The 16492-nt window shown below is 41.0% G+C and overlaps 1 protein-coding gene across 4 annotated transcripts in view; it reads left to right on the top strand.

Annotated features, from left to right (window-relative positions):
- SLC66A2 (solute carrier family 66 member 2) overlaps positions 1–16492 on the top strand; it is a 73253-nt gene that overhangs the window by 42752 nt on the left and 14009 nt on the right. For all 4 annotated transcript variants that reach the window (XM_032705253.1, XM_032705268.1, XM_032705261.1 and 1 more), the window contains one exon: positions 9507–9723. In XM_032705253.1, the coding sequence (XP_032561144.1) occupies positions 9507–9723 (217 nt within the window). The remainder of the gene's footprint in view (positions 1–9506; positions 9724–16492) is intronic.

The following is a 16492-nucleotide window of genomic DNA, read 5'->3' as shown; positions in this document are numbered from 1 at the left end:
ACTCCACCTTTCAAATACATGGCTTATTTTCCATAGCACTAATTCCTTTGGGCCACAGTTATCTCATGCCGGTGGCTTTCCAAGCCCCATAATCTGCCTAGTTATTAGGCTGCTTTCCTTTGTCAGTCAGCTTGTACGTCAGCTAATTGCTGCTTTTGCCAGCTGTTGACACAATCTCCTGGACACAGTGACTAAGAATGTCAATACGTTAGAACAGAAAGAGGAGAGAGTTCTCTACTGAACAGGCAAAAGTAGCAGTAATACAGTAGGTAATTTCAGTAGTGATGCTACTGGGGAAGCCAGTCTCCACAGAGGAAGTACAGTCCTATAACTACCTTGATTTAGATATATCTAGGCTGAAGTGCCTTGCCCTAGTAGCAATATTGGCATGTATCTGTGCTGATGGTTCTCTGTGATTTTTCTTCTCCTAATCTTACTGGCATGGTCTACTAATACTCCAGGAGTACAGACCTGGTGCTTTCTCTCTCTGAACTTGGGAATCAGACAGAGTTTGGTTAGCATATGTTGCACGAGGTGGATTGGTAGGGGATTGCAAGTGTACCTGCTACAAGATTGCCTCGAAAGGATCTTCCATTTGGAGAACTCCAAGAAATGTCCTTGCTTTGGAAGAGACTAGACCAGTACTTTTCTGCAGGCTTTTTGTTGGAGGAACTGGGGTAGGAGTTTGCTTCTGGCTTCCCCAAAATTGGTTACAGACAGTGATGTGCAGAGATGGCTGTGCTGTGCTGTGCTGTGCCGCTCCATGTGGATTTCCCAGCTTAGCTGTCATTCACCACCAGTTTCTGAGCCCAACAGCTGCAGCCTTGTTCACAGATACCATACTTGCTAAACCTTCCTCTGTATTAGAACAAAAACTCTTTTGTTCTTCCCTGGTTGCTTTTATAATTTTGCTTTATTTTCAGTGCTTGTAAGATTAGCAGTTGTAATGTGAGGAAGAGGTATGTATTTGTATGCAGGCATATTTAGGTATATATATAGACAAACAAATTAAAATTTTGACAGGGCTGATAACAGTGCAGCACAAGTGATGTAAACAATTTCACATCCTCTTGTAAGACAGTGGAAAATCTCAAAGATGAGTTAAAGGTGAACCTAATTTTGTGGCTTTATATAACTGCATTTTTCTCTAAATTCTTATTTTTTGTCTTCACCGTGAGACTTCTATAAACTGAAGCTGTGTACGAAGTAAATTACGCTGCAGATAGCACAGCAAAAGCTGCACAGGATGTGCCCAGGGTATGAATATTTTCATTTAGCTTTTAATTCTTACTTCTCCTGTGTGTTGTTAGCAGCAGGGTTAAAACTTTCAGACTAAAGTGTAACTTTTAAATTGCTGTTCTTTAAGGGTCACAAAATGGTCAATATAGATGTCACTGCTAATTATCTCTGGTGAAGACCACTGTACTAAGTGGTATTCAGAGGCTTCCCTTAAACCAAAGGCTGTAAAATCAGTAATGGGAAAGGCGCGGTGTTATGAAATAGAATGTGGATTGTTTGACTTTTTCATATGTACCAGTGCATTAGTGTGGTATTTATAATTCCCTTTGGTGAGGAGGTAGAGTGGATCTCATAGCTTCCGAAGGGGAAAGGCAGAGCAGTTGCTAGTGCTTGTAGGTATGTTGTGCTGGGAGACAGTATGAAAAACGAATGTAAAGCCCTGAATGGGGGAGACAGTGCTGAAAAAAATGTCAGGCCACTTATGTGTAATTTTTTTTTGAGAAGGAGGAAGAAGAGCGGGTAATAAACCTGATGGGAGGGAAAAAGCATGAACCTGATGTGACAAAACAGAGACCCAGCATAAAAGATTTTAGGAGATGATGACAACACATAAAATGAAGCAAAGAAAATCAAGTCAAGTGTTTGCCTTCAGACTAGAGGAGATGACTGAGGGGAGATAGAGGTAATGTTGATATAGAGGAGGTTTCATCAGACTTGAACTTCTACTATCAGGTGTTCTGTCCTCCCATCAAGTACTGAAACCTCCAGTGAGCTTTTAAAAACAAAAGGTTTTTTTTGGGATCTTCAAGTTTTATGTGGGTGAGGCTTTCAGACTTTTTCTCTGTAATTAAGATGTGACATTGTCCCCCTCTCACATGAAAACCTGCTGGTTACTTTTTGTTAACTAAAGGACTTGTGTGGGGCCTTTAAGGAGAGTGAAATCCTAAGAGGACTGGCTTTAAGGAAATTGACATTAGTCTATGTGTGGCCAAGGCAAGGCACTCTAGGGGCCAAGGGATGTCAAAAATGAGTTCCATTGAGTGGGAGTAATTTGTTTAGTATAGGTTGGGGTGATATTTTCAGAAAGGGTTCAAGACCCTCTGGAATATTTTACTCCCATCTTAGATGTGCTAGAAGGGAAAAAGGGGCAGTGTTTGCCTACAAGCCAGTGTGAAGGCCAGATGACAGCAGCCTGTGGAAGAGAAGGTTTGAGAGATGCTGAAGTACTGTGGTGACAGGGCTGAGCAGACACTTAGAAGTACACAGAGATACAGAAATTCCTAGCTCATGGGCCTGAAGGAATGGAGATGGAGAACACTGTCTCCTGATAGAGATGATGCAAGATGGTGGATTCCTGAACTTTTTTTCAAAGGGCGATGGTTTGAATCAGAGCTAGAAGTTTTTGGTGCTAAGCTCTCACTTCTTCTCTTTTGTACCATGAGTGAAAGATAACAAGTCCCTTTTCAGTCCCAGTGAGTGTAAAAGAAATGCTGGCTTCAGACAGCATTTGCAGGTTTCTATCACTTCTTAAAAAAGGAAGAAAGAAAATCTAAATCTATCAATTCTCACCGTCTAATGCTGCTTCCTTCCTTCTTTCTGGAAGAAAAGAGGAAAGTGCCTAGCTGGATATGTAGATAATGAGAGAGAGAGAAGTTACGGATCACCTGGTAACAGTCCTGCAGAGCCTTGCTGCTCTTGTCACCCCAGTTATTTCCTGGGTGCTCTGTCAGGTATGCAGGAATTTCAGAACAGAGGATCAGAGAAACCCACCTTCTGACTGGGAGCTGTTCAGAATGAGCAAGATGAGAAGTGCTAGCCAGTGTCCTTCTCTGTAATCCTGCTGCTGTTTTAAGATGAGACAGCTGAAATCGGGATTGCCAGGGAGACAGCTAATGCCTGAGGCAAATGTCTGAGGATTTGCTGCAGCTGGAGGACTCAAAGTGTAAAAGTCTCCTTTTCAGAATCCACTGCCTGGGCCCTACCTTCTGTGGCAGGTGCCTCCCAGGTCCTCTTCAGAGAACACGGCAAAATTTATTTATTTTAAGATGCCACTGCTGAGTGCAGGAACTGTGACTAGCTTAGAGCACTCATTTGAGGTGTGAGAGGTCTGAGTTATTTTGTCAGCCTGGGGATACAAGTCTGCATCTTCCAACTGTCCGAAGAGTTGTCCTTGTTGCCAGGCTGGGATGAGGAGTGGCATTCATATCTGCTGCTCAGAACTGAACCTCTTTTACAGCAGAGATCACAAGTTCTTGACACAAGCAAAAAAGCAAGTGAGGAGGAGGCTCTTGCACCATAGCCCAGTAGCTAAGACCCACAGGGAGAGCGGAGAGTCACAGGTTCCAGCTCCTGCATATTTAAAGCGTGTACATTTTACAGTAAACAGACCATGGATAATAACCTGAAATAATTCTCATCCATGACTGCATTTTGTAACTGTTCCAGGTTGGCTAAATTACCATTTTCAGGCTCCTTCACAGCATCTAAGCCCTGAGGTTTTGGATTCTAGTGTTTTTAAGGGAGGAGCTGGACATCTGACTGCTTAGGCTAGACTCCTTTGATCATGTGATGAGAACAGACAGGTCAGGTGGGCAGGCACTGCGGTCCACAGTTAGATGATAGAAATTAGACATTCTTTGGACAGCACTACAGTCTCCCAAAACATAAGAATTATTAGTTGTATACTGGGGGGAGGAGGTAAACAGTCATCTGTTTAGAAAGGCACTCGGGGGTAGTGAGTGTCCAGTGTGCTCCAGAATGAGTTAGTGAGCAGTGTTTTTCATACGGGAGGTCAAGAGTTTAATTATGGGAGGCAGTTTGGGTGAATGACTGTAAATTAATGCTATAATAAGGAGCGGGAGAAAGCAAAGTAAAACCAGTAGCCTTCATAACAAAGAAAGAGTTTATTTCCTAGGTGAAGCTATACAAAGGGCTCAAATGCAAGCTCTCCCACCTTGCGAAGACAGGCAATGTAAAATTGTGAGCTTTTCATTGACCTCAAACCCAGGAAGGAAACAACCAAAAAGTGAGAGCTGGGTCAAATATCTAAGGATGAGTGTAAGTGTAGCACAAGGATGTAGGTACAGAATTAGAAAGGTCAAGGCACAAAATAAGATGCAACTAGGAAGAGAAATTGAGAGCTACAGTAAATAATTTTTAGGATGTCAAAGTCTTTGCTTCACTTTCCCAAAGGGAACTAGCATGGTAGCTGGCTTGGTATAAAATGTGTCTTGACTAAAAATAATGTAACTGTTTGGACCCCTGTGTCATCCTCAAGTGAAAGTTGATACTGTGAGAACTCTTCTTTGTGTTGCTTGGCATTTATCCCACACCAGAATCTTGAATTTACTACTTGCATTTTGCCCCAACTAGTCCTAACCATGATTATTTACAATGCTGTCTCTGCCTGCTTTAAGTTTTTCATATCTGACATGCAATGTGCCTCCCAGAGGAGGTCTTTTAATCTCATCCCTCTTCACCCTCAAGCTGTGTAGTTTTCCCCAGTCAGTGCACAAAGAACCTACTGAGCTGCTACTTCCCCCAGCATCCGTAGGATTTTCCAACATAAATCTCTCATCTATCAATGGATTAACATACTTAAAATGCAGCTCACTGAGTGGATTAAAGAGCTCAGGCATGGGTAATAAGATACAGTACCTTTCACAGCAGTAATGCCAATTCCGATCCATGCAGGATGGTAGTGACTGGGAGTTACTGCTTGGACTGCATCGGCTGAGTATGGTCACAAACTCACATCATGGATTTCTCTGTGGGCAGGATGGGGAGCTAGTGAATGCAGTGAGCTATGCAAGCAGTGCCTTCCTGTTTCAGGGAGTAGAAAGATGTGCATCCAGATTTAACTTGGGCAGTTTTTAAGATGTTTGCCAGAAAAAAAATGTGGTGCAGTGGGACTTCTTGTTTTGTCTTTTTAAAGAAAAGGGATGATGGGGGGGGGGGGGCAAAAATCCCAATATCATATTTATTATTAATAATTTTTTTCAGATATGAGTAATGTTTGTAGTAGTATTTATAACTTCATTCAGTTCTGGAGCCCTGATTGGTGTCTTCTGATTATCTTCTTGGGACAGGACTAGTCTGCACACACATATAGATTTTGTTCTGTTCTTAAAACTAACTCCTTCTCTTTTTTTTAGCATTTAAAAGCCTTTTTTGTATGTACCTGTCACAGTACTCAGCACTACCAACATTTTTTTTCTTTGAAAGTGTATCGCTCCCATTAGTCCCATGATGTGTTTGGACCCCCTTGAGAAGGGAGCAACTTGGAAAAATGAGTCATAGTTTATTTCCAGAGCTTGAAGTGATGGGTATGTGATTATTTTCCCTTTGAATTTTTGAAACCATTTGTCAAAGAAAATAAGTTTTAACCTCGATTAAAAAAGAAGCAGTCATGTGGCAAAACACTTTAACAGTTCAAGTAAGGGCCAGAGAAACCCATATGAAAGGTCAGGCTTTTTGGTAATGCAGAGTGTGGTGATGTGTAGCGTCCTAAAATAGACTTCTGCATCTGGAATATACGTCTGTTAAGTAGAGCAATTAGTGATTATATATTGGGTTGTTTTTAAAATAACTCAGATGTTTTTCTGCAAGGCTGTTACCAAGGTTATTGGTTGTGATGGTTCTTACGTCTTTTTGTCTTCCCTTCTTCCCTGTAAACATAACCAAGGGAAATTTATAGCAGAAATTAGAACTTACTCAATAAACTAGTGCAGTGCAACAGAGACTGTCTAGCATCATGACAGTTTTGAGCAAAAGAGAATCTCTTTCCTGTGCTAGTTATTAGCTCTCCTGCTTCAGCTGAAGTCCTGTTTCACACGATAGTTTTCTCATCTGTTCAAGTGTTTGCATGGATCCATGGATTTTGTAGCTGGCCTCATGGTAGCTATGTGAATGTTGACGTTTTTTGTTTCATGAGCTTCCTAAACTTCTGGTCCCCCCCATGTAGTTTTAGTTCTTTGATTTTTGTTATGAAAATGAACTTGGGGAAAAAAGGATTTGTTGTCTAGGGATTGGTATTTTAAAAAGGAGCCTTGAGCATGTAGAGAATGCAGGAGGAAAAACACAGTGTATGCAGGGCAGACCTGACAGCTGGTAGGAAGGTTTAGTGAGTGAGGGACCAAGGGTCCTGCATGCCTATGGCAGCACAGCAACCAGATCCAAACTAATTCTGTTGAACCCAGGATTTAAGGTGTAGTGACTGCATAGCCATCTCGAGAGTCAACGTGGTCTCTTCTAGGGCTGGAACTGTCTGAAAGGATGTGCCCTCAGCACAGTAAGGACATTGACCTGGTGGAGCAAGTCCAGAAGAGGGCCAACAAGATGGTTAGAGGGATGGAGCACATCCGCTATGAGGAAAGGCTGAGAGAATTGGGATTGTTCAGCCTGGAAAAGAGGAGGCTTTGGGGTGACCTAATTGTGGCCTTCCAGTACCTGAAGGGAGCCTACAGGAAAGATGGAGAGGGACTTTTTACAAGGGCATGTAGTGATAGGACAGATGGGGAGTGGATTCAAATTGAAAGAGAGTAGGTTTAGATTGGATATTAGGAAAAAATCTTTACTGTGAGAGTGGTGAAGCACTGGAACAGGTTGCCCAGAGAAGTTGTGGATGCCCCATCCCTAGAAGTGTTCAAGGCCAGGTTGGGTGGGCCTCTGAGTAACCTGGTCTAGTGGAAGGTGTTGCTACCCATAGCAGGGGGCTGGAACTAGAAGGTCTTTGAGGACCCTTCCAACCCAAACCACTCTGTGATTCTGTGATTCTATGCGTTCTTGCCTATGGCTGCCACTGGTTGCTGGTTGCTGGTTTTAAGATGTTGGTCTGAGACAGGACCTGTTGAACATTGTGTCAATGTTGAATGACTCTTGCTGGAAAGTAAAAGCAGAGTTTCCACTCAGCATGTTTGACATTCAGCATGTTTGAATGCGAGAGCTCTGAAGTAAAATGAAACACATGTCTTCTTGAGGATTGAAAGCCAGTGCTTTAGCTGTCTGTGAAGAAACTAAAGGCTATGTGAGCACATCTCAAAAGGTTTGAAGAAATAATCTGGTAAAAGCAGTTATGTCTTAAAAGACATCAGTAGCTCTCCTTTTCTACATTGGATGTTACTTTTTTAAATGGCCTGAGACCTCCCCAACTTTTCTTTCTCTTAATCCTGTTTTCTTCTGCTGTTCACTGTTCTGACCCCATTGTATGCCCAAAGGCCTCTGTCCCCGACAGCATCTCTTGCAAATGTAATGGTTGCATAGTGTCAGATTTGTTGTGTAGTGTCAGGCCCTTTGCTTGCTATTGCTGGTGAAGCTGGCAAAAGTAGTGTAAATTTACTCTGTTATGCCCCTTGCTACTTTATGTTGTGCAGGTATAGCTCAGGCACAGTGAAAGCAATGGGAGTTTTGAATGTTTCTTATTCCTTCTGCTTTGTCAGAGGTTCTCCTTGACTTTCCTTGTCTCCAGAAAGTGCAATAGAGATAAATTGAGTAATGATTTTCCCACCTTTATGGTTGTGGTTCCTTTTTCTGTTTCATTCTGTTTTGTTCTTCCTTCATCTCCAAAAAGGAAAACCTTCACAAAGCTCCAGAAACGCATGATGCTCATGTGCTATGTGTCTTGTGTCCCTGAATTCTTGAGGCCGAGGAACCACTACCATAAAATACTGGAAGTCAACATTTACATTTACAGTGGGTTTGCCACAGTTTTTTTCATTCAGTCTGGGTGGTGGCTGACAATTCTACAAGTTGGGTATGGCTCCTGGCCAGTTTTGCCTTCCTCTTTGTGTGGCAAAGTAAAATGATTCAGCTGGGTGCAGACAGTAGGTGTCCTCAGGAGTGAGTTTGCCAGGTATTAAAAAGAGTTAATAAGGAGTGTCTGAGGGCTAGACTGATAATGATATGAAGGTGTGAAAAGATGCAGAGAATGAAACTATTATTTGGCATGTATATGTATCCTTAGGCAGCTAAGTGCCTGTATTCCCATTTGCACTGAATTTGCTGTTAGTCCGTGGAGGTCAGTGTCTTCATTGCCTGAATTAGAAATAGGACTTTTTTTTGTAGCTTTCTTACTACTTCTGAGGTGGCAGCTACAAAAATCTTCTAGTGATGTGTGTTGCACATATTTGGGCTGGTTGTACTAACCCTGGTAGGACGGTGGTTCATCATCTTGGTAGTTAACAGTAGGTTGAAGTAGGTATTTTTAACTTAAAGTACTTTTAAGAAAGGAAGGCAGGAATAGCACCTACAGTTATTGTTGCATTCTTATTATTAAAAATGATGTTATTATTTTGTGATACAGTCAATGGTTATGGGGGTTTATATTTTATTAGTCATCAGTAAGATAGCTGCATATCTTCCAGTGGTATGCTGTTAATGTGCCAAGCAAATGCCATGGTTGGTTCATTCTTTCTCTCCTGCTCTCAAGAGAGGAAGTCGTGTGGTACAGCATTTTGTTCTGATGAATGTAGAAATGAGTGTGCACCCTGCAGTCGTTGGTAATGGCAAAGGTGAGAGCAAAGCACATTTTGCCTTTGGAGTGGAAACCGGTGATGTCTGTGGGAGGCCTTTTCCAGAGGGGAATCTTGCCTCAGTCTTGTACCTGTCTCATTAAAACTGTACCAGCTGCACATGGCAGCTTGCCCTTCACCACAGGCAGCTGCACAGCACTGGGGAACAGAACTGTGAACTTCTCAGGTCACTTCTAAGTGACCTTCTAAGGAGCTTGGATTGAGGCAGTTTAAAGGTAATGACCTAAGAGAGAGAACACTTACATTGCTGTGCTTGGGGCCTGTTCTTGGTATTGTGAAGTTTCTTGTGAAACATTTCTTATGCCAAAGTCCAGTATCCAGTTATGGATGCCCCATCCCTTAATATCCAGATCTGGATCTTAGTATCCAGAGTCCTTCATGTTTTATACATGAAGGTATTTTCAAAATGCTTCCTTTTAAAAAGTCTTTTTTATAAATATTTTGTTGGTTTGCAAGACTTTGTTTTATTGTTTCCTTATTGACACTCCCCCAAAAATGTTTTTGAAATCAAGACTCTTTATTTTTCATGTTGGTTTTGTGTTTGATTTTTTTTTTGGTGAGCGTGTTTGGTTGGTTTGGTTTTATTTTTTTAATTATTTCTCTCATTTTCTACCATGCTCTATGGCCAAAGACTGACTATGGCTCCCTCATGCTTCCCTGTTTTTAATTACACCTGATTAACTTTGAGTTGGTTGAGAAAACATGTTTGATTCTTCTTCCATTCCTATTCTGTTGCAGATTTTGACTTGAACTATTTTTGGCATTGGAGCAAGTTTACAGACTATCTGCAGTGTGTCCTCACCTTCACTGCTGTGACTGGTTACATCACTTACCTCTGGCTGGACTCATTTCTCTTTGTGGAGACGCTGGGCTTCCTTGCAGTGTTCACCGAGGCCATGCTGGGTGTTCCCCAGCTCTACCGCAACTACCAGAACAGATCTACAGAAGGAATGAGGTATGGTGTTTGTCTTACATAAAACAAGTAAGTGTGTGTGTGTGTGTGTGTGTGTGTGTTCATGTAGGTTACCTGTGTAGTGTTGGAATACTTCTCCAGGAAGGCCAATGTCACGTCTCTTATTTTTACTTGAAAGTATGGCAACTATCAGAGTAGACACTCTGTCATTAGGAGCTGGTGCAGCACTGCTGAAGGCAATGGGAGCTCCCTTTCAGCTCTGAGGTCTGACCCATTATCCAAGTCCAGCTGGACAGTTCCAAGGTGAAACAGGTTTTAGTGAAATAAACATGTGAAACTACCACTGTTGCCATTAGCAACATATTGCAGTTCAAGCTGTGCTACACTGGCAATTAGAAATGGACTAAAGAGATCATGCATATCAAAAGTAATAAAGAAGGTGAGAATATTTTGAGCCTGCAGCGAATAACCGTCAGTGTAACTCATATATTAGCTCGTCACTTTTTGTCACGTATCTACTCATCACGTTTTCATAATCCATTATTACATTTGTAGCAAATAACATGAGTATTTATTTTTGTGTCAGAGCCTTAAACTGACATTTAAGAAAGCTCTAATAAGACGTTTACAGTCATTACTAGGAAACCCTCTATAAAAAATTGTGGGACAGAAAACTTCAAACTTGTGCCCACTCTTGGAGTGTTAAATTAGATTATCTTTTCATACTGTTTACTGGATAACTCAGTGATAACACTAAGATTTCCAAATTGCAAAGGCAACTTGTAAAGCTTTTTGAGAGAGAAAACCTTCGCTGTGGTATGTACATAAGTGCACTGGTCTGTAGAAAAAGTACAACAGCAAGTTCACACCCAAACCAAAGCAATTTTGTCCTCTGTTCACATCGTTCCCTTTACTTGTTTGGCTTGAGCATGTTTTACTAACTGTTCAAAGTTTTTTTCTAGCTTGAAATGTTGTTGAGGGAATGTTTAGAAATTTACTTTGATGCTTAAAGCATTTTCTGAGTGGGAGCCCCTTTGGTACAGAATGAGTCAGGATTTACTTCCAGAATATTGGAATATATTTCATACATATACTGCCTTGGTAAATTTTGTTCCTGTGATATCCAGAAGGCAACTTACCTACTAGACCTTCTTTATGCTCTCGTTTGGCTTTTCCTTTTCTGTTTTTTATCAGTGAATCATAATACCATATTATGATAACCACTGCCAGGTAGTGTTTTGCTTTTCCTTAACTGCTTTCTGGGGACCTGAGTTTCAGTTTTCCAATTTCCTGTATATGCTACTTAGCAAAAGGAGAAAAAAAAGCCCTTGTTCTTCAGGACAACAGTTTCTTTGTAAAGCATTAAGCATAGAATTGCAAAATTCTCATCTAAAACTGCTTGGCAGGAGTGCTTTGTTTACTCAAGATAAAATAGCATAAAACCTTATGTTCCCTTGCTGTTGAATGGAACCAGGTCAAGGATAGCCACCCTCCTTATCGGTTGTGCCCAGAGGTTTTCCTGAGTGCATTCCCCTCTCCGATTCTACTCTTGACCCAGTACTTCCTGTGGCATTGGACACCAATGAGTCTGGGGACTGATGGGACAATACACAGGTCTATGCTGATGTACTGCAGTAGGAGTATGTTCATGCAAATGCAGATGCAAATGTTAGTGCTATTCCTTTTTTTCAGGCTAAATTGCAGTTTTATATATGTTGCAGGTACCACATACAGTTTCTAGTCCCGTGCAAATGTAAATTGACTAGATTGTCTTTAAGCATTACTGGGCTATTCCTGCTGTGAGAGTGAGTGATTTCCGCTGGTGTATCGCCTTCTGTTGAAGGAGCTGTTGGAAAAACTTCCTCTGAACTTCCCTTCCTGTGTCTGCTTCTCTGTGTAAAAGCACATCAGAGAAGACACCCCAGTCACGGAAGCACTGAGGGAGCATGTAACAGTCCAGCCAGGCTACTCTTAGGACTAAGTTTGTGAACTTGCATGGCTGTTTACCAGATGGGGACTAGCTGATGACCACTGCTCTGTGCAGTTATTTACTGCTCAGTGCACAAATAAGATGTATGTGGATGGTTACACTGTCAGAAGCAATCACACTGGGGATCCTCTGCCCATCAGCTGGGCCAAAATGGCTGGCTGCCAGCCATGCTCTTAGCAAGCCTCAGTGGCAACGTAAAAGAGATGAGTTTCAAGTGTCTGTGTGACTTTAAACTTAATGGGGAGAGCAATGAGAATTAAGCTGCTGTATTTAATGACCTTTTGGACAAACATCACATCCTGGTTGGAGGTGGTAACTTCTTAAACCACAGTGATTATGTCACTTGTGGTGCGTGAGTGGGGTCCGTGTCCCTGATAAAGATCACAGCCTTTATTACTGCCAGAGAAGGGGCTGTTTGAAGGTCCTCATGGCTTGGCTGAGGAAAGCAGTAACGTGCACCTGTCTCTGAACTGGGACAGAATGGGACAAAGCAGCTGATATGTTAAGTCTATTTAGCAAATAATTCCTTTAATAAATTTAAACTTACAGAAATGGAGAATAAGGTTACAGTAGATGGCCACATATGATCAGAGCTCCTCATATCTTATTTTTATTTATTTCTTCATTTCTCCCTTCTCTCATTTTCCCTCTTTTTGTAGCAATATGGGTACTAGGTCCTGTAGCATCTTCCCCTGTTCTGAGAGAGTGGAGGCCAAAGGAGAAGTTGGAAAGAGATGGAAACAATAAAATCAGAAAGGGGATGCACGCTGAGTAACAGCTTTTGTAGAGGGAAGATCGTGTACTGGCGGGCTGATGATAGATAGGCGGAAATTTTCCTATGATTAAGTAAACAACTAAGCTAGTCAAAGGAACAGAAATTTTCATTATGTTCTCTTTGACAATTCACCTGATTACCTTTGGAATTAGTACTTTATGGAAACTTAGAGCTCTGTTCAAGTGTTTAAGTACTTTTTAAAAGTTGCAACCTAAATAGTATAGTCACAGTTCTATAAATTATGGTACTAACCTTGACAGAAGGGCTTTTGTAATGAATTGTGTTAATATTTATCAAAGAAACAATCACTTAATCTTCATTCTGTTCAAGAAGTAAACTAGTTCTGTCAAGTCACCTAGTAAAAGAGTAATTTAATGACTTTAATTATTGGGGTGGATTAGAATTATGATTATGTTGGAAAAAAGACAAAAGCAGCCTCAGAGTTTAAGAGCTTTAGAATATAGGAGGCATCCTGTTATATGAGAAAAAAAGGCATTATGAGGTTAAACAATTGCTCGTTACTTGTAAATTTTCGTGATATTATGTACTAAAATATTTCAAAATTTGACGCATCCCCTCTCCCATCTTTCAGGAGTCACAGATGCTGACTTTGCTACAGCTGGGATCTGATGCTCCTCGTATTACAAACTGCTTTTGCTTTGTGACAAAAAACTTACAAGAATTTATTCTGTCATTTTAGCTTTGTGTCCTCACTCCTTCTAAGATACTTGACTCCCAGTCACTTTCTAATAAACTGCAGTCATGAGAAAAGGTAGTGTTTAACATGAGGCAGTGGAGAGGGTAAGAAGGTTGGCTCTGAATCTGGCAGCAGCATTGCTGCACACAGAGGTCAGTGCACACCTGCCGGTCAGTGCATTGGGAAAGTCATATCCTTGTGGGGACAACAGCTTTTGTGGAGCTCCTGTAGTGGGGGAGTGTGTGCTTTTTATGCAGGGGTGGGAGAGCCTCTGAGGGAGGCTTGGACTCATGCAGACCATGTTATGATGTACTCATCATAAGCCCAACAGGCCTCCTTCCACCACAGGAGGAGGATGTAAGTTGTTCTTCTGTAAGTCTGTGACCAAGCTGTAGGTGTGTGGTCCTACACAAAGATGAGTTAACCCTGGGACTGCACAAGGGTTCATTTGCTCCAGGACAGTTTGTTGTATTGCATTCCTGTCTGCTGCCCTGCCCTGCTCCAGAAAAAAATAACTTCATTGGAAATTTTTTGCAAAAGCTTGTCAGAGTCACCTGGCAGTAACCTTTTGGACTACTAGCTGCTGCTCCAACCCAATAGAGAAGTGGTTTCTTTTCAGTCAGTGCCTGGAGTTCAGAGCTGCTGCATGGCAGAATCTCCTCAGGTCTAAGAAGGAGGTCTGGCAGTAGACCTGAGCTGGGCTGCATATCTTGAAGTTTCAGAAGCCACAGTCCATTGGATGTGCTCATCAATTGATAGTTTGGAAACGTGGGTTCAATAAAGTGAGGTCCTTTTACAACAGTTGTTGAGGTCCTGATGTCTACTATTGTCTCTTCTCTGACTGCACTCTGGGCACGAGATGGGCACTTGCAGTGCTTGACTCAGGGCTGCATGTGCAGCTGCAGGGTCGTAAGGATGCAACCAGGGAAGGGCTGTGTCGTTCCTCTGCAAGCTGTTTTCTGGGTCTCTCTTCTAGCTCATGGACAGTTTTCAGTCTGCTTGAAAGGAACCTCCTGTCTGCACAACTTTCACTGTCATGTTTGTTTGATGTTGGGTCAGAGGCTCAAAATTTCACTGCCTGGAGACAGTCAGCACAATCAGTGACTCTGCTTGTGTGTTGATAGGAGCCTGTCTTGAGAAATCCAGCCTGAAAAGGCTGAATGAGGATAATCAGTATTTAATTCAATCAGGTTATTGTGCTATGAAATAAAGAAAATATTAATTTAGTTCCTCCTATGGCAGTACTGGGTCAGTCACACTGATTATTCTGTTTTAAAAAGCACAAATCACTAAAGGAGAAACAATCAGCATTTTTTGCCTCAGAAGCTGCTGGAGTCCAGAGTTGCAAATTTTAAGAATGCTTTTCCATTCAGAAATGTTTTACAAAGTACACTGCTGCTGTGAGCTAGTTCCAAGAAAGTGTTAATCTGAAATGCCTCCAGTGAAATGAGTGTGGCGTAAAGAAGTTTGAAATAAATAAATCATATTAAATGTATTATATTATACATCTATATTTAATATAGTATTTCCTCTTTCCCTCTATAGATAATATTAAAAATACTAGAAGACAGTATTTCTTAGGGAGACAAAATTTTGTTGTGGGGGTCTTTTATTTAAGTACTGCTCTGCAGCTTTTTCCTTTATGACACATGCAGCTCTTTATATCATTTTTTAAGAGAAACTTTTGACTTCTGAGAACAGTGTTTGTTCCAGAGAAAAATCCTGGCTTTATTCAGACACTGTGAAGATTAATGAAAGCTGCTAGGTTTTTCTGCCTCTATTGAATTAGCCAGGTGCTGTGGTGAACAGATGTAAAAGGCTTTAGTCAGGACTGGCTAACCAATGTCTGGCCACCTCCTTTAGTGAGATTTGAGGTTTAAGGAGATTGGGCAAGTGCTCTAAAAATGCCACTGCTGTGGTTTCTTGGGATTTTTTAGCCTCAGGGAATTTTTTATTTGTGAATAAGTAAAACAGCTCCAGTGAGTTACTTCTTTGGAGTAATGCTATTTAAAAGAAAACAAACCCCTTAGCTAGAGAGAAGTAGCTAGAGTTGTGGATGTTTCTGCTCAGGCACCAACTATGCATTAGCTTCTTAAGAATAAATTTAGTTCCACTGAAAAGAGATGTTAAGAAACAATCCACATCAGTTGTGACAACTTTGTTACCTATACGTGCTGCTTTGGGGAGGCTCAGTAAAGGACTGAGAGAAAATAACTGGAAGAGGACTTTAAAAATGTTAAAAAGAAGGAAAGTTAAAAGAGGATGATGCAGATAATGGCAGTATTGAATGGTATGGGGTTTTTCTCAGAAATTGCATGGATCAGACCAAAAGAAATAGGAGTAGGGATAATGGACGCTTATATGATAGATTTCTTTTTCTGAGTATGCCACATACACAAAACAGACACAGTAGAGTGGTGATCTGAGTTAGTGGTACATTGTGTCCAGTCTGGACATCAAGGAAGATGCTGAATCGAGAGAGTCTGTTTCTCTCAGACTTTGGAGTTGTAGCCTCCAGGTGCTGATTAAACAGTGTCTACTGTTAAAATAGCAGCTGTTTTATATATTAAACACACAAAACAAAGAAGGTGGAAGAGGGGTATTGGACTTGAGAGCCATTTTAGTTAAAAACAAAAAACCAAACAAAAACCTGCCAGAATAGCTTTGTGAATTCAAATCATCTGACCCAATAAGAAGCAGATTTTCACTGCAGAAAGCATTGTGTAGACAGTCATAAGGGACTAATTTATAAAAGCGAAAGTAGTTCTCAAGGGACTAATTAGGAACTAAAAGGTAGACCTGGAACCCTGGCAAATAGAAAAATCAAGGTCTTAAGCTGAGCCAGAATGTAATGGGTAAATGTAAAGTTATTAGCACTACTTAAAAGGGTTTTGTACTTTACATTGTATGGCCCATTACTTCCTTTCACTGCTATTCCTATTGCACTAAGTTAATGAAAACTATCTGTCACTGTGCTTACAAATTGCCTGTTTTAAAATATACTTATCATTTACATTCCTGTCTGCTGTGATAGTCTTCTTTTGTCTTCCTAAATAATCTTTCTTTCTGCTCAGATCCTCAGTTTTATCTGTGGGTCTACAAAAATTGTTGTCATTGCTTCTAAGGCTCCAGGCAGCATTCATACAATTTTTTGTGGAAGTTATACTTATTTCATTGTTTTGCTTTGATGACATTTCCTTTTTCCACTACTGTGGCACTAATTAGCTGCTTGATATTGTCCTGTATTGTAACCTTTATATAAGATATTCTGAGGTTTCTCATTTCTGGACTTTGCATACACATGCAAGTTTGCAAGAGTTTGGGGAGTAGTTAGTAAGCAATTTTCATG

This window comes from Chiroxiphia lanceolata, chromosome 1, assembly GCF_009829145.1.
Source record: "Chiroxiphia lanceolata isolate bChiLan1 chromosome 1, bChiLan1.pri, whole genome shotgun sequence".
Lineage (NCBI taxonomy): Eukaryota > Metazoa > Chordata > Aves > Passeriformes > Pipridae > Chiroxiphia > Chiroxiphia lanceolata.
This window is presented reverse-complemented; position numbering and strand designations above follow the sequence as displayed.